At 37.7% G+C, this 23,966-nt stretch overlaps 1 protein-coding gene across 1 annotated transcript; it reads right to left on the reverse strand.

Moving 5' to 3' along the window:
- Positions 1-3,088: 3,088 nt before the first annotated feature.
- Positions 3,089-23,782, reverse strand: LOC140140896 (stromelysin-1-like). Its single transcript, XM_072162648.1, has 8 exons — positions 23,557-23,782; positions 14,138-14,406; positions 11,055-11,338; positions 7,517-7,675; positions 6,075-6,247; positions 5,179-5,320; positions 4,247-4,504; positions 3,089-3,827 (listed from the first exon to the last, which is right to left on the reverse strand). The coding sequence occupies exons 1-8, from the start codon at positions 23,689-23,691 to the stop codon at positions 3,586-3,588; spliced, it is 1,662 nt and encodes a 553-aa protein (XP_072018749.1). The 5' UTR covers positions 23,692-23,782; the 3' UTR covers positions 3,089-3,585.
- Between the last annotated feature and the right edge of the window lie 184 nt (positions 23,783-23,966).

Consider the following 23,966-nt stretch of genomic DNA (forward strand, 5'->3'; position numbering starts at 1 on the left):
TTCAAAATTGCAATTCGCAGCTTATCGTCGCTTGCCGTTCACCCCTATTCGTCACTGTGTGACCAGGCCTTAACCATCTATCGTATACGTTACGCGTCACATGTCCTATACCGTGTGGTAAAAAAATATCGGTACCGTCGACCGCCCTCTATGTATAGGATAATGGCCAAGGATTAGAACGTGAGTGGGTAAGAATGGCTGAGCCGCGGAGCGGCGAAGCCATTCTTACCCACTCACGTTCTAATCCGCGGCCATTAACCGACTTAATACACACCTATGACGTCGCGCTATTGTTTTACCGCTCCATTATTTTTCACGAATGGAGTGTTATTGAAATAGGTTGCTCTTTACAAATTGATCAATTACTCATTGATGCCGGACAATACACTAATATAATGATCGTACTAAATTTTAGGTGCGAGTGCAAAAATAGTCCGACTCAGCTGTATGTAAAATTTCTATAGAAATACCCATCATATCACGATCCAGGTGTTTAGTTCAAATCATCCGTAACCACCTTCTTGAATTATAAAGATTTAAAATGTTTGTTACACAAATTGAATAAACGTAGATTCGTAAAATCATTAAAGTGATTAGACCATCAATAGTTCTTTATGCCCACTTCTAATGTATTAACTGTTGAAGTAGTTGCGTCATGTTGCGTTTAGGTCTCTATTTTGCATAATAAGGAAAATTGGCAAAAGGTCATATAGCATGTATAGGCTCATATGAAATGGTCATTACAGTTGTCAACCTCAAGAAAACTACACCTATCGCTATACCTGAGCAATGATACTCTTCTCTGTGAATCGAGTTTACGATTTTGGAACAACCATGCAATTATGGACACTATTGTTTATCTTGGATAATTTTGTGATGGAATCATTCCGAGGATATATATCGTTGATTCGCAGCAGAAGGACCAAAATCAGGTACGAAAAGGTACGAAAATTTTAAATGTACTACAACACATTTTACCTAGGCCTATTATTGTCCTTGAACTTTGTCGGCAAAAACAAAACAAACTTCGCCGCCTTCGACGCGAAATAAAAGCCACCTCAACTTCCAGTCCCCTTCCGAAATCAAATGGAGCGTCCCTAACATTGTAATATTTAATTACCGTAAAATGGGGTAACTTCGGTAAGCGGGGTAACTTTGGTCGTTCAAATATATTTTTTAAATGGTCATATTTCCGTACAGCAATATTGTTTTTAGTCATATTTGGTCTCAATTTGTTAAGAAATATATTTGGAAGAAGTCGCTCATGTCCAATTTCTTTGAAAGTTACGAAAATATTGGCATTTTGACCAAAATGAGCATTTTTTACATTTTTTTCAGACAAAATAAAAGTCGATATTTGTGAGCAAGGATGCGTGCTTGCTTAATTTTGCATGGGGATAAATGTCACAAAAAACAAAACCTTGCCCATATACAGCGAAGATCAATTTTTTTCATTTTCTTTTCTTCATGGAATGTAATACTCTGACCAAAGTTGCCCCAAATGCGGGGTAACTTTGGTCAGGCTATTTTCAACCCCTAGGGCACCCTTTCAAAATTATTCAAAAATCTTTTTCAACTTCAAGGTGTAGAAGGAACCCTAACGTCATAAAAAAGAGATAATTAGAAATATATTTGGTTTTGTTTGGAAGCAGTGGTTTAAAAACTCTGAAAAGTGCCCAAAGTTACCCGTTTTACGGTATCGGATAAGCCTACTGATCGATGTAAGTAAATATTCAAGCATGCCAAAATACCATCAGATGAAACATCAAATATACTAATGACAAATAACAATTATACAGAAAATAGACCTACTGTGGCTTTTATCATTATTAAACATGCCCGAAGAGAACGATTTGAAAATAAACAGATTCATAGGCCTAAATACATTGATACAGAATGTGTATTATATATATGTAGCAATGTTGCCCAAAATATGACAAATTATATGTAGGGCCTAAGCCACTGAAAACGTATAAAAATATAAAGAAGGAAAAAAAATGTTATAAAAAACAGTAAGCGTAGAAAGAAAGGTCCAAATAAATAAAAGTAAAGGCCTACGAAGTAAAGCCAAAGTGAGGGTAAAACACATCTTGCATAATAAGTACAACGTACTTAGCCAACAATTTAACCTGCCCGTTTTGATCTTGACTTGCTTTTCACAGATTGCATTGTAAGGGCTCGGATAGCGACGTTTTTACGTATTTTGTTTGTGGCACCTAAGAGCAAATCAGACACATCCTTCTGATATCAAATAATTTAGATTTTTATTAAATTCGCGATACAATACACATTTTAAGGCAAATTATTAAAAATTGATATTTTTGAAACTTAACAGTCCTCAAAGTAAATTGTATAAATCTAACGATATGCAGTAAATAGTAGGAAGTTGGGTTGAACAGCCGTCAATCATATGAAAATTGTGACCTTCATTATTAAAGATATAGATTTTTTCCTCAAAACACTAAAAAATGTAGGTCTTTTTGGAAACAAATGTTTAAGTTCTATATGAAAGGTCAAATTTTCAATTGAGTCGGCTTTTCATCCCAGCTACATAGGCCTATAGTTTAATTACATATCATTAGATTTATAAAGTTTACTTCGAGGACTGTTACATTTGGAAAAATATAAAAATATGAAATTTTAATAATTTGTATTATATCGCGAATTTCACAAAATCAAAATTATTATTATTATTAGATATAGGGACAATCCTCGTATTCAGCATGCAATTCGATATGTCTGATGTGCTCTCAGGTCCCATGACAATACTGTGCAAATGTTGCTATCCGCTTCCTCAATTTATTGTATTAATGAAAATCATTTTCTTCTTGTTTTTCGTATCATTGTTTTGCATGAATGAAGTGATGATAACAATACCGCACTTTTCGCAAATACTTGCTTTTCAAAAGTGCAATTGATATTAACACTACATTCGTAACTGCCAGTACTTTTTCCCTGAAAAGTATTTGCTTTTCAGAGAAAAGAGAAAGGCATTTACGAATGGCGTGTTATTGTGATCATCGCTCCATTCGTGGAAAATAATGGAGCGGTAAAACAATAGCGCGACGTCATAGGTGTGTATTAAAGACAGATTAATACACAAGGATGTGGATATTGTACAGTTTATAAATTAGTTCGGTGCTATTCGGCCATAGTCATGGAGAGCGAGTTGGCGCAGCGGTTGTTCCCTCGCCTTGCACTACTGAATTCCCGGGTTCAAGCCCCGGCCGTGCCCAAGGACTGTATGTGCATTTGTTTTCTCCGGGATCTCCGATTTCTTTCCGCTTTCACTAATTCGGTGATTAGGGTTTTTTTTTTCAAAAACATCCTTCACCCAATGGAATTTGGGGAGGTGCACACATAATTTTAAGTTCGGATATTTTTGCGCCGGGTTCGGCCGCAACCTAGTTGATGCGATCTGATTGTGATGATTTACCATGGCAGCGAAATTACAGCGCTTTGAATCCTCCATGATCTGGAAACGGCGCTATATAAATCCGAAATTTATTATTTTATTATGCGGTGGTCACAATTATATTTATAAAAGTCTTTGGTTTGAAGAACAGTTATTATACATGTTGCAAATTACAACACAGCAGATCTCAGACACAGAACAGCAGCAGGTATTAAAATTAAAAGTGTTGATGTAAGTGTTCTTGAGCCATGGTTGTGAGTCTCGGTGTCGGTTTCTGTATCATATTCATCCGTTTCAGGAGGAGGGCATCCAAGCCAGTCAACTGCAAAATATCGAGGATAATCCGGTTCTATCTGGCTAGATGTATCATTCAATTTCCAGTATCGTTTAGACTTGACAAAATAAGTTTTTTCTGCAAATAAGAACAAAAATTAATGTGGTTTTTATAGTACCGATCGATTATTCAAAAAAAATTTCTTAATTATTGGCAACGTGTTTGCATAGTATTTTTTGTGGTATATGAGAGCACATCAGACATATCGAATTACATTCTGAATACGAAGAATGTCCTTCTAATATCAAATAATTTTTGATTTCTTTTTAAATTCTCGATATAATACAAATTTTATGGCAAATTGTTAAAAATTAATATTTTCACATTTAACAGTCCTCGAAGTTAATGATATTTACCTAAAGTGTAGTGTAGCTGTGAGGAAAAACCGACGCTCATTCGAAAATTTTGATCTTTCGTATTGAAGATTGAATTGGTACTTTATTAAAACTGATACACAACATTGACATGATTGATCTTTTTATTATAATCACCCTTACCTTTGAATCTAAAAGCTGCGGCCAAATCATTCCCGATATCCCATACTTTCTTAATTCGCTTTGGATAACCTTCATCAATTATACGACTATACTCGTCATATTTCCAGACTTGAGTCTCAAAAAAGAAGTAAATTTTCCCTTCCGTATTGTAAGGTAATGCTGCATCTATTGATATTGAGCTGGGTAAGCCAAAATCTGTCATTGGTTTAGGTCGGGCGTGAGTTGGTGTTAGACCATTAAACTCCCAATATTCATTTCCTGCAAGAAAAGAACGAAATTATAGACATAAAAGTAACCACATTGCTCTGTTGTTTTGCAGTGATAAAAGAAGAATACTTTCTTGGAGTGTAATATTGGGCCCGTATAGCCGTTGAATTTGGAACACAGTGAGTGTGAATTTCAAATGAGGTAATATGGGTGGCTTCCACAGTCACTTCAACTGGAAAATACCCGCCCATATTCACACCTTGAGTTCATACGCGATTAACAATTGGTTAAGTTTTTAGCAGGTTTGCCGTCGGATCGGACAAGTTTAGAACTGCCAAGCTTTCGTCAGGAGTAGGCCTATCTCTGACATCTTCAGAACAAAGTACATAAGAATTAGACATGGAGGCCGCCCCTTACGTACTGATGGCTCTGAAAAGAATCGTTCACTGAAGACTGTCGCCTGTCAACAGAGAACAAACAGATCTCGCCGAACTGCTGATGTAAAAGGTTTGGTGGCTCTGAAAAGAGCCGTTCACTGAAGACGGCCCAAGTTGTCAACAGAGAACAAGCAGACCTTGCCTATCTCCCAATGTAGACGCGATTATTACAACTTATGGTTTAATTCCCTTTCAAATACTTAAGTTCGCTTCGCAAAAGCGAACAATTTGCCAGCATGCAAGTCGGTTCTGCCTGGCACCACTTCTTGAAAACACATTAGTACTCACCTTTAACAAAAACAATGAGACCATTTTGTCTTTCAAAAACAGCGGTGATGCCATCGGCAACATTATCCCAAAATAAATCGATATCAGTTGGATATCCTGGATACGGCGTTCCGTCAGTTGTAGTGCGCCACATTTGATCACCCTGGTTTAGAGAGAAGAACAGAAACAAATTAATTAATATCGAACATGTTGAACACACAAATTTACGACCGTTTCAAGGAGGCACTTTGTGATCCACAGCCTTCATCCCCCACTTACTCCAAAAAAGTTGAGATTTTTAATGTTTGTGTGCCAAATCTTGCAGTTTCAGTCGCTTGACAAAGACATTGTCCACTTTCTATTTTCTTTCTGTCGACAGACAGAAAATACAACATAGGGCTTGTGGTTATGCATAACACACAAATTTAAATACCGTAGTCTTGTTTAAAACAAGCTTGCGTTGAAACTTCATTAACAGAGAGGTTGTGACTTCCAAACGCCGTGTTCATACGCCCGTCTATTTATTCAAAATCACTCTCCTGCGATGGAGCGCGATCCTTTATTTAGCCAGTATAGAAGATTATACACGTACGAAATGAACACGCGGATAACGTAGAAAATGCACAACATTTGTCCATTTGATAATAATCCGAACATCCGAAGGAAACTATTAATGTGATCCATTTTGTTTGAACAAAATATTAGCCTATAATAAAGCAACAGTGCGATGTAAAAACATTGATTTAATATGTGCGTTTCATACGTACCGACTGTCCATTGAAACGAGTGTGATCTCGGCCGTATAAAAAGAGATTGCGATTTGCATCTCTGATGCAAACTTCCACGTGTAACGCACGGAGGACGTTAAAATTGACAGTTTAATTTGCGCTACAAAATAGCTACCAATAGAAACTTACTTTGAATAAGAAGAGTTCTCCTCTTATGGTTGATATGGCGTCGAATTTTATGCTACAAACGGCGTCCCCTGGTTGCTGAGTTGTCGTAGGTGGCGGTGGTGGTGGTGGCTCTGTTGCATAGACATCTGGCTTCTCAGGCTCTCTTGGGGGTGGTCTTGGTCCTGGATTCGAACCTAGATGTGCAGAAAGCGAAAGTTTAGAATCACTGATGATATGAACTAAAAGGATTTTGGACAAGAAATGTTAACTCCTCCATGGTTCAGTTATAATATAATAACGGTCGCGGAAAGGATGAAGTCGGAGTGTCCATACATCGGAAAACAAACGTTTAAACACAATTTTTCTCTCAAACGGACTCTTCACTTGTACTGGCGAACCCCGGGTGGCGAACCTAATAATGGACATCACATGATTAAAAGATTGGTTCAGTTGTTTATATTTATTTGTTTGTTACTTCCTAGCTCCAATCGTTGTTTTATATTTCGTAGTCTACGACTAGAGTGTTTTATAATGTCATTAAAGCGTCGCTCTTCCTCGGGCATGGAACGTCTTTGTGCCAATTTCAAATGGAGAAACCCCAATAAAACACGACATAATCGTCCACAATGTATGACACTGCCCACTCTAGAAAACGTTTTGTATTTACGTAAGTCTGTGTTTATCATCCTTCATAATAGCATTCCAGTCGCCATGGTCACCCTGTCAAAATGGGACTTTTATTTCGAATTTATAATTGGCCAGCTTTAATGTGCTGAGAGTATACTCAACCCAGGGTTCGCAGGTTTTTGCCGCAGGTGGAAAAAACCATGGTTTTAACCGCGGTTTTAACCGCTTGGCAAAAACAGTTTTTGCCAGCAAAAATGGCAAAAACTAAAAAAGTGATTTAAAGTTCAGTTTTTCATCTCAAAACAAATTAATTATTAAGTTACAAACATAATTTCCTGAGTGTAACAAGGCCAGATTTTGTTATTATTAGTAACATATTAAGAAATTAAAGGCATGCGTTTTCAATGCTCAAGTGCATTTAACCTAAATGTGGCATATATCAAATTCAAAACTTTTTCATTTTAAGGATTTAATGAGACAAAAATATGTTGAATGATTCATTAAAAGTTTGTGTTACTCTTTATGAGCTTTCTGTGTTACTTTATAATATTTGAGTGACTATATGTGAGTTTTTGCCAGTTTTTGCCAGTTTTGCCGGTTTAAACCAGGCAAAAACAGGTTTTTGCCGACCAAAACCGAACCCTAACTCAACCACATCTTTTTATTTTTAAATTATTTTTTATTGACGTCACTTTTCATGGCCAAAATGGCCCCTGAAAAGTCCGAAAAGGCCTTACAAAAATATGTATTTTTTCTTACATCAGCCCAAGTGATTGTGAACAGTCCCCTATTATAGGCTATCTCGTTATACAACAACGTCCAAAACCATTTCTTACCGTATAGCATTTGAATTCCAACGATATCATCATAGTCTAATCTGAAATCAGGATTCCAACCCTGGTAAAATGGCGCCATCAGAGCGGCTGGATTTTCGGAATGGCCTAAACCCATACTATGGCCTAATTCATGAGCGGCTACCGTAAAAAGGTCAATACCTGTAATAGAAGTAAATAATTATAGTTAAAGCAATTAAATATTGTAACATTTTCATTAAAAAAAGGGGTTTTTTCCACAAAATATTAGTATTCAATCACAGATGTGAGTTTTCAATTTTGACCCGAACTAAAAAGAGAGTTCCTACATTGAGTCATGTTAGCTCAATCGATAAGGCATTCGACTATTATAGTGCGAGAGGTTGTAGGTTCGAACCCCGGCGGTAGTTAGTACGCTCTCGTGTAAAAATTGAGTTAGCTTGAAATTCCCCTCGACAAGGAACTTACTACTAATTGTCTCGTTGAATTACCCGTTCGAAACTCGGAGAGCTGATCCTGTTGCCTGTTGTTTTAGAAGGATCTTATGGCGCTCTGAAGAACTCTTCTGGTTCTCTGAACTCACGTAGGACCTTTATTGGTTCTTAGATGTTCACCAACCCCTTTTGAATTTGAAGGACCTTTAGAGAACTAGAAAGTTTCTAAATGACTTTCAATGGTTCTCATGAGAGGAACTGTTTTTTCTAATAGTGTGGTTTACCAGAGAAGATATATCTTACACTTCCCATGCCTTTCTCCCATTTTAATTTCCTGTACTGATCGACTCGATAGTAACAATATATTTTCAAAGTCTATTTCATTAGGTAACCTTTACAAAGTATATTGGAAGTGTTATTTGATGAAATGAGGTGATATATCTTGTTGCAAAGGATTCTGGGAAAGGTAAGGTGTCTTCTCCGGTAGTTTACATTGAACTAGAACTACAAAACAGTTCACTTCCCTGCGTTCAGACTTACTGACGTTGTTTTGACTTTTTTTTATGGCGCAAAAAAACGAATACCTCTGCAATTAGTGGCGCTTCTAGTGACTTTGACAATTACGCATATTTATCTTTATACGTATATGGTCAATTCCAGCCAAAGGGACAAAATTCTCTCTGGGGCCATTTTGAAAATGTTTTCCTTTTCAATTCTAGACTTATCAAATGAGACGATCATATCTAGTGAATCATCAGGTGGAAGTGCCATCGGATTGAAAAATGACTTTTCTTGCTAGACCAAATAAAGTGTTAAATGCGCATATGCATGTTACCCACGAATTCAAGCCTTTTTCAACTGTTGTACGCCATAAAATTTCACTTTCTTTAATATCTTTCAATATTTTATGTGTGACTCATATACACTAGAAATCGGTGAAGACTTTGAACGTAAAATAGAATTTTATTACATATATCTACAAAGAAATATTTTGGTTATTACAAATTTTAAGAAAGAACCAGGTGTACAGTTAAGATTGTGTCAATTCTTCGAACTCTTTCCAAAGTGGCTGTCATTTAACATTACTGTATTATTTCGAAAGATTAGAATAAATACTTCATATAAATATAAAGTTAGATTTTGTATCTCGTCGCAGGATGAGGATCTCGGATGGATTCGTGGGTAACAGCGTCTGGAAAATAGCAATTCCTATTAAATTTGTTAAATAAAAATAAAAAATACTTTTCCGTATGTCAATAATTCAGGCTGCAATGGCACTAAAATGAATTTTAATCAAAATACAAACTACATGGAATATTTAGAATGGATCATTATGGCATTTTGGGTATAAAATTTTGAGAATAATGAAGTTGCCAAATTCAAATAGACAGAGCAAACAGTTTTATATTATTATTTTAGTAAAATCATTTCATATTTTCATGCAGCAATATTCTATTAAATCGTGTTTGACAGTTCCTATGTACTAAAACACTATTAATACATTGTTAACTATAATTTAAGTAGGAATTCGTGGGTAACCAAAATGTTCGTGGGTAACACATATTTGAAGGTATGTATTGGTAAGCGGCAAAATAGAAAATATTACAAAAGGTTGGAAACCATCATGCGGTTATTCCTCCATTGTGTTTCAACGATTCTCGTTTCTCTAACCAATTGCATTTACCCAAAAAATGGTAATTTAGGATAATCAATCAAAACTTCATGATACAGCTTCAGTATACCTTCAAGAGGACCCTATTAAACAGGAATGTTTTGGAACCTATTTCGCATGTTTTCAAAATGTTAAGATGCATAAGAAACTTGTAATTTACGAGTAAATCCTTGGATTCGTGGGTAACGCCGAATTCGTGGGTAAAGCTATAAGTACTATAGTACCGTTTGGGGTTTGCGTTTCTTAGGTGCATAAACTGTAAGTACTGTAAAAATTATATCATACCCATGGCTTGAATATGTGCTGATTTAAACTTAAAATAAACAATCTCCTTGTTTTTCAAGGTTAGCATCTATTCGGGATTCGTGGGTAACAAAAGTTTAAACCGTCGTAGATTCTTTTTTAAAGCGGTGAACGTATTTTTACGATTTACAATTTTAAGCGCTTGTCAAACTAAATTCAGTGTCCAAAGTCATTAAATGTTAATTTAAGTTATGGCAATTATATTTGCTGGACTCGTGGGTAACAGTTGATACGTGGGTAACGTCAAATTTGATTTTATGGAATTTTATGGGTAAAACGTATTCGCATAAAAAAATCACTTGGACCTCAGAATTATAGAACGAAACTTCGTTTCATGATATAGTCATTTATGGCATATTCACTTAACATTTTTCAGAACGATCATTTTATTTTTGATACGCGGGTAACAAAATTATTAGCCAAATTGACTTAATGGCCTCTAGAGTCCACAAACTTTGGTGGAATTCAATCGTTTTACATATGATGAGAGATCGTGCAAACGTCTTTCTAACGGTAATAATTTCATTTTGATGGAAGGACATTCAATGACATATATGGTGCTTTATCTTTGGATTCGTGGGTAACGCCAATTCATTTAAGCCATCATAACTTGTCCCCTGGTATGACTTGCTAGTAAAGGCCTATATGCACAAAGAGAGCACATTGGACGTGACATGATATACTCCATCAATAACGTGATTTCCTTTATTAATGACATTTTAAAGTGGAAAGTTAACATAGAGAGAATTTTGTCCCGCTTTCGCTGGAATTGACCATATATATATAGATCTGGAGTCCACTAAACTTTTAACCCTTCGTAACACAAGTAACCGTTCGTAAAGTTACGAATACCCAATACTAGACGTAATTTTACGAAGGGTCCCTGCAGTAAATCTCTATTACTTACGATGAATACCGTTCGTAAATGAGTTTAGTGAAATGGAACTTACGTCTCCTCGTAAGTTACAAACGATTTCAAGACTTAGGAAGATTCGCAAAGTTTTAATAGCAAAATGGACCCAAACTATTTGTAGTTTAAATTAAAGCTGCAAGAAAGATTCTTATTACTTTGGGTTACGTCAAAATGTTAATCAAATGGTTTGAAAATATATTGATTCTTTATACCAAATTCCCTGCATATTCGGTATCTTACCATTAACATCTGTATTATACAGAAACATTTCATCGTCATCAAAATGTGCATCACCACCAATACCTTCACCAGGGAAAAACGCATGCGCAAGAGTACCTCCACGCCCGTCAAAAGTAAATCCATCCCCATGCTCACGTGGTGCAAACATGATTTCAATATCGGCGATGCCATCACGCGAGATCTCGTTGAATCTTAAAGGTGTGACGTCACTCCAGACTTTGAGGGCATTTTCAATGGAGGTTCGTATCTGGGTTGGATGCATGTCCGGTGTGTAATTCTCAAAACTGCGGGAGAAACCAAAGAGTGTCACATTGTTATTGATCTAATGTACAGTCCCAATTATGAATGGGGTTAAAATGTCAGAAATATGTGCCGATTTTTCCTCCTTTTTTGTCAAATCTGTTCAATCGACAAAAACACAATAAGAGTTTTGGTGCTCGTTGAACTCTAACCTATCGAAAAAAATGGGGTTTTTGGTGCTTCGTACTAAATACGGTTAAAAGGTTTTACCAGAATTAAAAACAAATGAAAACATGTTTGTCTCACAAATCAATTATTTAAAATATTTTAATGATAACAGTCTTGCAATAATAAATAAATGAATAATAATTAAAGCAATTTCCCCGATAGTTCAGAATTCAACCCAATAGGTCAGGGTTCAACGGTCCCCAAACTATCGCACAATGCTTTAGGCATTTGTAATGCCGATGTCGATTATTATAAGGTTCGCAAGTTGTAAGGTTTGCTAGTCCGAACATAATGTACGCTAGTCCGAACATAAGGTTCGCTAGTCCGGACTTAAGGTTCGCTAGTCCGGACATATGGTTCGCTAGTGCGAACCGAACATAAGGTTCGCTAGTCCAGACATAATGTGCGCTAGTCCGAACATAAGGTTCGCTAGTCCGGTCCGAACTTAAGGTTCGCTAGAGTGAACATGAGGTTCGCAAGTCCGAATATATGGTTCGCTAGTCCGAACATAAGGTTCGCTAATCCGGACATACGGTTCGCTAGTCCGGACATAAGGTTCACTAGTCCGGACATAAGGTTCGTTAGTCCGGACATAAGGTTCACTAGTCCGGACATAAGGTTCGCTAGTCCGGACATAAGGTCAGCTAGTCCGGGCACAAGGTTCACTAGTCCGGACATAAGGTTCGCTAGTCCGGACACAAGGTTCGCAAGTCCGGACATAAGGTTCGCTAGTCCGGAAATAAGATTCGCTAGTCCAGACAAAAGGTTCGCTAGTCCGGACACAAGGTTCGCTAGTCCGGACACAAGGTTCGCTAGTCCGGACATAAGGCTCGCTAGTCCGGACATAAGGTTCGCTAGTCCGGACATAAGGTTCGCTAGTCCGGACACAAGGTTCGCTAGTCCGGACATGTGGTTCGCTAGTCCGGACATAAGGTTCGCTAGTCCGGACATAAGGTTCGCTAGTCCGGACATAAGGTCCGCTAGTCCGGGCACAAGGTTCACTAGTCCGGACATAAGGTTCGCTATTCTGGACATCAGGTTCGCTAGTCCGGGCATCAGGTTCGCTAGTCCGGATATAAGGTTTGTTAGTCCGGGCATAAGGTTTGCTAGTCGGACAGTTAGGGTTAGGTTAAGTGTAGGGTAAGGGTGGGTCCTATTATATAGCGGACCAGCGGACATTAACTAGCGCCGGTGGTATAGACTGACAGTCAACCTAGTTTGTGTAACCTTTGAAATAACATGTAAGCCTATAACTAAACCATTTTCCTGTATCCTGGATCAGAGGAATTTACCGATTGAAACGGAGTTTTTTAAAGGAAGTTAAAGACTATACAAATATTGTGGTTGCTTGACTTTCAATGTGTCTATGTGATGCCTGCATTTAGTATGTTATTTGAATGGCGTCAGAGAGGATGAACGAAACTGGGACGGCAATGAAGGGATGTTTTATCCGTTTGTGTTTCTTGGAACTTTGCTATACTGGATTTCCTCAGAAGTCACTCAGTGACGTAAGGCACCAAGCGACCGTAGCTACAAAGTTTAATTCAATTCAAATGCTTGCGACTTGGTGCTTCTAGTGACTTTTAATATTGATCAAATATGGGCAATCGCTTTTCTATAAGCGACGACAGAAGTTACGTCACAAAAAACGGCATGATGGCTGCCAATCATTTGTGGTAGAAGGAAAGTAATCTGAAGAGGAGAAACGTATGAGATCTCATTCTTTTGCATTTCATTTGAAATCCACCCTCCACTGTGACAGGGTTTTAGCTAAAATCTCCCTATTATGGGTTTCCAGTAGAATAGACAATTGGGTAGCTTCCATTTGAAATACTCACTCCGTTTGTGGAAGTTACAGGAAAGCCATATATACAAGGGGTATACGTTTTAAAATATTTAACCCAACAATTGAATATATGAATACAAAACCCACCCAAGTCCATACTTTGGCCAAATTGAGTTAAGCATGGGAAATTGTTGCTATACATAGGCCTGTAATATGTACTCAAATTCATCCTCTGTGTCTATTGAGCATGTGAAAAATAGCGTGTATGAAAGAATCACCCAAAGTCCATGATATAAGTCTTGTAACACATTGATTGAAATCCAGTATGTATAAAAAGAACAACTTGTAACACATTCATTGCTTGAGAGTGACTTTTGAAAAAAAATGGGTTTAATCAAGGAAAGTGTGTGGTTTATATTACATGGCAGTATGCTTATCAACAAACATACCTGTGTGCTTTATTTTGTATTATCTTACTCGTGGTGATCTCATTCCAACATTGTTGTCTTTGTATATGATTAAAAAAACCACGCAAGTCCAGCATATAAAATGAACCCCCACGAAGTCCCTGAAATGCTAATCGTCATATACCTAATACAGTTTAACCCACTCATTTGCACATAAAACTTGCCATATTGACCAGATAAATCTAAATGAAGGGATTAAAATGAGACACAAGTTTTTTTCTCTAAATTACTTCTCATGGACTTGGGTGGGTTTTGTATTCATGTATTCAATTCCATTATAAAAAAAACAGTCCCCTGTGGAAGACTTCTTAAATCTTCCACATGGGTATGGCAGATTTTGAATGAAATATCCAACTACCTACCTATATGTTAAGTCCGTCTTGCCCCATTTGAGATTTTGATTAATTGAATATCGTCTAGATCGGAATCCATTCTGATCTACGTCAACATCGGGTACCCCACAACGTGGCCTCTGCATCAATTTCATCGTCTTGTCGTCCATTTGTCCTGTTACCGGAAGGCGAAAGAACCGTTGCATGTGTGCTATTGAACGTCGCATTTCCATCTCTGTAATGAGTTCGGAAGCTTCTGGATCCGGTGGGGGCATCCAACCATATTTCTTCATATACGTCTGTAATTGTAATGAATGAATATTGTAACAGAAGTATTACTATCCAGGGATTAATGATCTTGAAAGTTTAAGGCAGTAAGGGCTGCATCATTTGATTTCCAAGGGCAGCATTGAAGTTTTTTGGAAAAAAAATCGCCTACTAGTACTATACCATATTTAATCCTGATGTGGCAATGACGTCAACGCGTTGAAGCAGCTGTTTCGTGCGCGCATCTATGCGGCGTCTTTAAGCGCGTGCGTTTATACATCATCGCTTTGAGCGAACACTAGCGATTTGAGGCTGCGTCCAATGAAATGCGCACTGACGTCACTGTCGCATCAGGGTGAAAAATGGTATAGTGAGACGAACATTATTTTGCTCCAATGATGATTAAATTTTTCCCCACCCAACTCTGTATAAAGTTATACTTAAAATTGGAAAGATTCAACCCGACTCAAACTTCCATTGTCCCCAGAAGTTTTAACGAAGCGCCCATGATGCAGTCATGTCTACAGTAGAATTCATCTCGACCTTTGCAGGACTTAACCCCATTAAAAGCTATTAAACCAAGATAACACTCATTGAAACAGCTCAACTGATTAAATCGGATCTTCTCTGGTTGTGCACAAGTAGCCTACAAGTGTCTGTTTTCATGTGCGATATCGCAATAAAGCTGATATTCATAGCTTCAGTTGGGTAACCGATTACAAAGGAAACGAAAGGAAACAATGTTATGTGTGGCTTTGTTCACGAAATCAGACAATGGCGTGCTTTTTGTAAACCAGCATTCTTGAAAATGAGCAACATAATGATTTTTGACTTAACACGGTTTGGAAATAATTTCTTCATATTTTTGGTGTTATCTGTCGTTTACATGTCCTTCCTAAAACACAAAAGTACGACCCTCTCCAAACACCTAAATTAGCTAAAAATTTAGGACATGTTACAAAACTATATTGTCTAGAATTTTAGAAGAGTACTTTTAATATTGGCCGGTTATTTTTCACACAGCGACGTTAACTAGGCAATGTACTATTACCTACAACATTAACTAAAATACCAAAGTACGAATATTTCCAAACATCTAAATTAGCTAAAATTTAGGACATGTTAAAAACTATATTTTCTAGAACTTTAGAAGAGTACTTTTAATATTGGCCGGTTATTTTTCACACAGCGACGTTAACTAGTCATATCCCCATACTGTTAACGTAGGGCTATTTGTAGGGGTCACGCGTCAATGGGAAAGAGCACTGTGTATTGTGTATAGGAAAACGGACAGTAACTGCAGTATGCCCTAAACCATTGTAACAGGAGAACGACAGACACTTCTGGCGATTCACATTACGATGCGCCGCCAGCGGTTGCTCTTTCCAGTTCAATTTTTGACCTTCAGTGTTGACATTGCCGTTCTAGCTATTGGATTTTTACACGAGTGTGCCAATAATCATGTTGAAATAAATGGATCTAATATAATTGTAAATTACTGTTTTACTGCGCATTCGCGTGTAACATCGTTATATTAAAAACACAATGACATTATATTCCTGTCTTGTATTCTTATTACTCGGGCTTTGCATGTCGACATTTTCCCATTATGCGCTGCTCGTACCGTACTCGTACTCAATATTTTGAGGTCGAATTGTGAGCAATGGATGATGAAGACCATTTTTGGCTATTGATAATAAAAATTATACATGTATTAAAACTGCATTGTTTTGCCAATGTCAATTGCACTTTTCGATGGAAGTCAAATACAAATCCGTGATTCAAGTTCAGTTATACTATATGACGGAAGTTCAAATGCAATGAAGGTTGATGGCGGGAAATCCTTGACCGGATCGTGCAAGAAACACATCACCCGTTAGCAAATGAATTAATTAACTAATATTATAAACCTTACTTAATACCTTACTGAACTCACAAAGTAATAATACGTTTTACATTGTCAGGATTGACCGATTCAAATTTATGCGATGGGTTCGATTTTACAAAGGGGATTTACGATTGGTAGTTTGATACAAATAGGCCAAGAATCCATCGTATACAATTTGTATAAGTTTACAATGGGTCAAAAAGGCCTACTTTATGAAACCCACCCTGCCAAATGGGTGTTTAGAAACTAGCGATAAAGGAAGGATTCACTTCCGGCTTAGGTCATGGGTCAAGTGCACAAAAATCGGCTGTCGTGCGACATTTTGTGCTGTATTTGGACACAAAAACAGCCCTCAAGAAAATAGTGCATAATTCTACCTGAGACGAACTTTTTACAAACATCATACCCCCGATCAAACAGTGCTTAAACGAGGCTTCGCGTTCAAATAAGAAAACCCGTTATCTAAAAAGATATGACCTGCTTAAATATAAAGAAAAATACTGACATAGGTTTCGGATGCGGTATTTTTACTGATTCAAAAACACCCGTGTCCTTGGTAAAATGGCATTACCTATTTTGTAATATAATTTGTAAATACGCTCTTACTCTTACTAATGTTTGACAATGGCCGGTAGTATTGTGATAACCATGAAGGTTATACAGACCTACGAACATTATGCTAATAGTCATGTGAAAACTTAGCCTTGTTCAAGGCCTTCTAAGATTTCCTCCCATCCCTCATGACCATTCTCGGGCTCGCCAAGTCAGTGAGGGCCACAGATTACGGCTACTAATGACCGTGCGTACGTTGAAAAATCGAGCTTGGACTGAGTTTACGAACCGCCAAAAATCGTCTCGCCCTGCGGGTTCGCAGGCTCAATCCGAGTTCGATCGTTCGACTTACGCATGATTATTTCAGCCACAGTCTGTGGCATGGACTTGGCGAGCCCAAAAGTAGTGATAGGATTCAAGTGGTGGTCATATGGGGGAGGAAATTTAGAAGGCCTTGAACAAGGCTAGTGAAAACTTAACAAGATATTAAAACAATGCCTGTATATAGCATTATTTCGATTAGCCAAAGCAGGGATATGTTTTGCATGATTAAAGAAACATTATGCTAAATGTAACTCGCTCTCGCTACTACTGGAAAAACAATGTGAAAATAGACAATTGAATTTTATATTGTGCACTTCCACACGGAATTAAATGTTCGCGTTAGTTTCGCTTCTTTTACGCAGTCAATAGAAAAGTGAATCACATAGCTAAATTTATATCGAAACCAAGTTGCTAACATACTAATAATAATTCATGATCTAGAGCACGCAGCCTCTTCCATTATCATGTTAATTGTCTCGAACATAATCCTGCATTCAGAAGTGATGATGTACCAGGATTAACTACCATAGCAATATGTTAAAACAATTTTTGAATATATCGCACTGCACTAGTGCGTTCACGCGGTACCTCTGCATTGAACCATATCATGCTGATCACTAGCACCTGTAAGATTAGTATCTTTTAAAAGAGCGGTATTGCATTCAATCTATGACTGCTTGCAGACATACACAAGTGATGAGTGCAACATGCTTGTAGTGCAGGGCGATTATTAAAAAAAAATGTTTTAACCTAATTGGAAGCGAAGTTACGTAATGTTACTATGTCAACGGGATCACGCGCTTAAGTAATGAACCACGACCACACAAAGTATATGGCACTCGAAGGTATACCAAAATAGCGTGATCCGGTAACCAAGAAAATTACTTAACTACTTCGATACTGAATTGCTATTCGCCGTGATGATGTAACTGGATTAATTACCATAGCAATATATGAATACAATTTTTGCATAGATCGCCCTGTACTACAACGTTCACGCGGTACCTATGCATTGAACCATAAAATGCTAATCACTCGCATCTGTAAGATTAGTATCTTTGAAAACAGCGGTATTGTATTCAATCTATGATTGCAGACATACACAGGTGATGAGTGCAACCTGCTTGTAGTGTAGGGAAATCTATTCAAAAAATTGTATTCATCTATTGCTATGGTAGTTAATCCGATTATTACATAACTTCGACGGCGAATGGTAGTTAATCCTGTTACATCTAGCCCGGGGACCGGACATTTCGTTGAATTCATTGATTATCCCATCATGATGCAGTCATGTCTACAGTAGAATTCATCTCGACCTTTGCAGGACTTAACCCCATTAAAAGCTATTAAACCAAGATAACACTCATTGAAACAGCTCAACTGATTAAATCGGATCTTCTCTGGTTGTGCACAAGTGACTGTTTTCATGTGCGATATCGCAATAAAGCTGGTATTCATAGCTTCAGTTGGGTAACCGATTATAAAGGAAACGAAAGGAAACAATGTTATGTGTGGCTTTGTTCACGAAATCAGACAATGTCGTGCTTTTTGTAAACCAGCATTCTTGAAAATGAGCAACATAATGATTTTTGACTTAACACGGTTTAGAAATAATTTCTTCATATTTTTGGTGTTATCTGTCGTTTACATGTCCTTCCTAAAACACAAAAGTACGACCCTCTCCAAACACCTAAATTAGCTAAAAATTTAGGACATGTTACAAAACTTTATTTTCTAGAACCTATTTAGAATAATTTAAATGTAGCTTTTACCGGTTTTTTTGTTGCATTCTTCAGAAGTGAGCGGTCCGATACCAATATTTTCGGTCAAATCTCCATTCAAATAACACGGGGAGTTGGCTAGCTATGCCTTGCCCTCACTCATATTTTACAAAAGTACGACCATTTCTGAACATCTAACCTAGCTGTAATTTTAGGTCATGTTAGAGAAATATATTTGCTAGAAGTTTTGGAGAATAAATAAAATATTGGCTGGTTATTTTTCACACAGTGATGTTAACTAGGCAAGTGTCCATTCTCCCAACATATATCATTTGTAGGGGTCACGCGTCAATGGTGAGAGCACTGTGTATTGTGTATAGGAAAACGGACAGTAACTGCAGTATGTACTCTTATCCTAACAATATAATAAAACGATAAAGTAACTCATACGTAACGTTATCGCAACACGACAACGTCTGCAACGTTACGGCATGGTTTAGGTGTTAACGTTGTACAAAATGTTGAATGTTCGGGACAATGCTCTGCGAACTTTAAATTAGGTTCTAAGAACGTTATTTCGTAACGTTCACAAACGGTCCTACAACATTATTGTATACACAGATAGAACTAAACATTCCTTTAGGCCTACAGCAGATGATATACACTTAACGTGCAACATGCAGTTCGACGTTTCGCGCGAATTTTATACCACTGCAACAAACGCATTGGCTATTTTGACCAACACATTACTCGTTGACTGCCGATAAAACGCCCAATAAAGACTTAGTCACCGGACCGCGCCGGCCAGTTAAAGTACATGCCCTATCACACCACTCCACACCATACATAAATTCTCCCAGTCACATTTCCCAAATATGAAATTAAAAAAAGTCAAATTTTAATTTACTTCTTTTAAAGTTTGGCAGAGGCGGGGTTCGAACTCACGGCGCAACGCTTAGTACTCTATGAGCCTAGCGCCTTAGACCACTAGGCCACTTGTCTTCTTGTTATTCATCTGAAACTTATTTAAAAATATAATCACAACTTCAACATAGGCCTGCCACGTGACAAGCAAAGGCAGAAAACGTATTATATTTTGGAATTGTATCTGCTTCATACTGCAGTTACTGTCCGTTTTCCTATACACAATACACAGTGCTCTTTCCCATTGACGCGTGACCTTTACAAATAGCCCTACGTTAACAGTATGGGGATATGACTAGTTAACGTCGCTGTGTGAAAAATAACCGGCCAATATTAAAAGTACTCTTCTAAAGTTCTAGAAAATATAGTTTTTTAACATGTCCTAAATTTTTAGCTAATTTAGATGTTTGGAAATATTCGTACTTTGGTGTTTTAGTTAATGTTATAGGTAATAGTACATTGCCTAGTTAACGTCGCTGTGTGAAAATAACCGGCCAATATTAAAAGTACTCTTCTAAAATTCTAGACAATATAGTTTTGTAACATGTCCTAAATTTTTAGCTAATTTAGGTGTTTGGAGAGGGTCGTACTTTTGTGTTTTAGGAAGGACATGTAAACGACAGATAACACCAAAAATATGAAGAAATTATTTCCAAACCGTGTTAAGTCAAAAATCATTATGTTGCTCATTTTCAAGAATGCTGGTTTACTAAAAGCACGCCATTGTCTGATTTCGTGAACAAAGCCACGCATAACATTGTTTCCTTTCGTTTCCTTTATAATCGGTTACCCAACTGAAGCTATGAATACCAGCTTTATTGTGATATCGCACATGAAAACAGTCACTTGTGCACAACCAGAGAAGATCCGATTTAATCAGTTGAGCTGTTTCAATGAGTGTTATCTTGGTTTAATAGCTTTTAATGGGGTTAAGTCCTGCAAAGGTCGAGATGAATTCTACTGCAGACATGACTGCATCATGTAAAACATTAATGTGTATTATAATAGAGCTACCATTATTTATATTGTTGAATTCTCAAGCGCATAGAGACAATTAATACGAGCGTCCTATGATACATACACAATACATAAAATCGATTTTGATCTTCGGCATTACTCGGTGACCTCCGATAAAACGCCCAATAACGCCGGTCAGTTAAAAAAATGCTTAAGTACATGCCCTATTGAGATAAGCAATCCTTTTGTGATATGTCCATTCATCCATATAATAATAGCAATCAGATTTTTGGATGGATGTTTTACACAGTGATTGGAGAAGAAGCTATGTAAATAATCAAAAGTACATGTCTACAAATTGACAAGGACAACTCCTTTTGTCAAAATTGTTTTCACCTATTGCTCAGTATGTTAATTAATCCGATTAATTACGTAATTTCGCCAGCGTATGATATATCAGTACTAATATGTAGGCCCAAGGAGGTTAGATATAGAAAGAAGAGGAAAAAGATTACGTATCGCATATTGGTCCTTTGTGCCTATTAGAGTTTCCGCCAAGGGAGAAAAGAAAAAAAGGAAGGATGGGGGGGGGAAGGAGAGGAGAGGGAGACCGATGGAGTCACAGGGCTCTAAATTACATAGGCGTAGATCGGGGGGGATAAATGCCACAATATTTTGCCAGGGGATGGTCAATATAATCACCCCCAATATTGACGCCTGTGTATTGGTTTGTGTCGAAATTAACCTCATATTTGGCCATTTTATAGCCACAAAATGCCATTTTAGCGCTTTGCGCGAATTTATTCCACTTTTGTCCCATATTTCACCAGTTTAGTTTCAATAGGCCTATGCTAAAATTTTCGCGCGCATTTGTACCATAAGGTTCACTGTACTGGGTACTTTTAAAAATCCCAACCTAACCTAAAACATAACTTTAACCCTTAGATTGGAGCTCTACTAGAAGTAAAAATATAGATAGTGAACAAATTTAGTATTTCTATATCTATGTGAGAATGATACAATAGAGGCCCTGCATGAAATTATTGATTGGCTCCAAACAAAGGTTTTCAACCGGTGTCCTTCACCGTAGTTATGGCGGAGTGCAGTCCATTCAATCAAATGTTGTCATCAACCTATTTGATCGTAGTGCAGGATTATGTGTGTGAGACGAACTGTCACGGTAGATTGCAATCATGCTTTTGTTGAATGCATTTGAGTAGTCCGCTATATTTACGGGATGATACGTCGCATGCAAGGCCTCTATATGACATGATGAACATAGTCATTGATGCATCAGTTTTAAAATAGACTAGGCGGTTACCCATATTTGGCGGTTCTCGGCTGGGCGCGATTACCAGGCTGATGGTGACATGCCCATATGACAATGTTTACTAATTTGACCTCAGATGACCCCAGGGTGACATTGGATGACCCCAAAATGACCTAAACTTATAACTCTAAATGTTAACTGTACCCACCAAGTTTCATGCCCATATATGAGCTTTTACTAATTTGACCTCAGATGACCCGTGGTGACCTTGGATGACCCCAAAATGACCTTCAAAAATGCTGCTTTAAATGTTGACTGTACCTACCAAGTTTCATGCCCATACGACACTTTTTAGTAATTTGACCTTAGATGACCCCTGGGAGGGGACCCCGTGGTCAGCTGACTTAACGAACATAAACATCTTCTTGCCAGCACAGAACTAAACCCACCCACCGAGTTTGAGCCCCGTACGACCTAGTTTCATGCCCATATGACAGTTTTTAGTCATTTGACCTCAAATGACCCCTGGGAGGGGGGGCCCCGTGGTCGGATGACTTAACGAACATAGACATCTTCTTGCCAGGACAGAACTACACCCACCCACCGAGTTTGAGTCCCGTACGACCTAGTTTCATGCCCATATGACAGTTTTAGTCATTTGACCTCAAATGACCCCTGGGAGGGGCCCCGGGGTCGGATGACTTAACGAACATAAACTTCTTCTTGCCAGGACAGAACTACACCCACCCACCGAGTTTGAGCCTCGTACGACCTAGTTTCATGCCCATATGACAGTCTTTAGTCATTTGACCTCAAATGACCCCTGGGGGGGGGGCCCCGGGGTCGGATGACTTAACGAACATAAACTTCTTCTTGCCAGGACAGAGCTACACCCACCCACCGAGTTTGAGCTCCGTACGACCTACGACGGCCTCACATTAGCAGTCACAGACAAAACCTAAATCTACAGAATATATCCATTACTCGTCGATACTCGAAAGAGCTCAAAATAAATAACTTAGAAAATTTTCTTTAACATGTTTTCATAGTTAACCATCGTTAGCCATGGAAATCTATCATGAGAACTGACCGGTGACTAAGTCCGATTTATTGGGACGTTTATCGGCAGTCAACGAGTAATGATTTTGGAGTTTATCCAAAATTTATATAAATGTAGTTTATTTTTCACAATTTAAAACTCTTCAAATTTATTTATTTTAAGGCGAGGTCGTGCATCTCGATCAGGAGTGATTTGGGGTGACCATGAATACATCAGCAGATTTCTGATGTGCACCTGTAGCATGCGCCAAAAATGAAAATCAATGTTTGTTTATTAAAAACCTTTATAGTATGCACTCGTAATAGTGACTTTAAAAACGTTGCTATTGCCATGTGTATACTAAAATTTACGTAATATACCAGTAATTCATTGTGCTTGAACTGTCAAAATCACGGTGTGCCAGTTTCCCAACCAGTCCTAAATTTGAACACTGCTTTATTTCACAACTGATCTTGCAAAATAGGTAGAAGTCTTCGTTATACTTACCACACCGGCTGAAAAATTTTCTGGTGACCATGTGGATCTCTTAAGTATTGCTGCTGCGCCATCTGTATCTGGGACCGCAAGCATAAATAATCCAATAAAAGCACTAATTAATACGCGTAAATTTTGTCCTTCCATTTTCGTGCAATATCTCTTAATTAATGTTACCAATGCAATTAACAATCCGAATAAGTATTGTGTTTGTCATCAAAAGTTCAAACCATGAAATGAAGAACTGTAGAAACTGTGCGCTATATGTATAGTTATCTCAATACCACTAGCCGGTACTTAAGTTTCCGGTATAAACATGCATATAGCTGATACAATGCCTAATACAGATGGTGGTGCAGCCTACAGGAAATAGATTCTCGTGACAAGACAAACTGATGATCTAATAATTATGACACATTTTT

This window comes from Amphiura filiformis, chromosome 19, assembly GCF_039555335.1.
Source record: "Amphiura filiformis chromosome 19, Afil_fr2py, whole genome shotgun sequence".
Classification (NCBI taxonomy): domain Eukaryota; kingdom Metazoa; phylum Echinodermata; class Ophiuroidea; order Amphilepidida; family Amphiuridae; genus Amphiura; species Amphiura filiformis.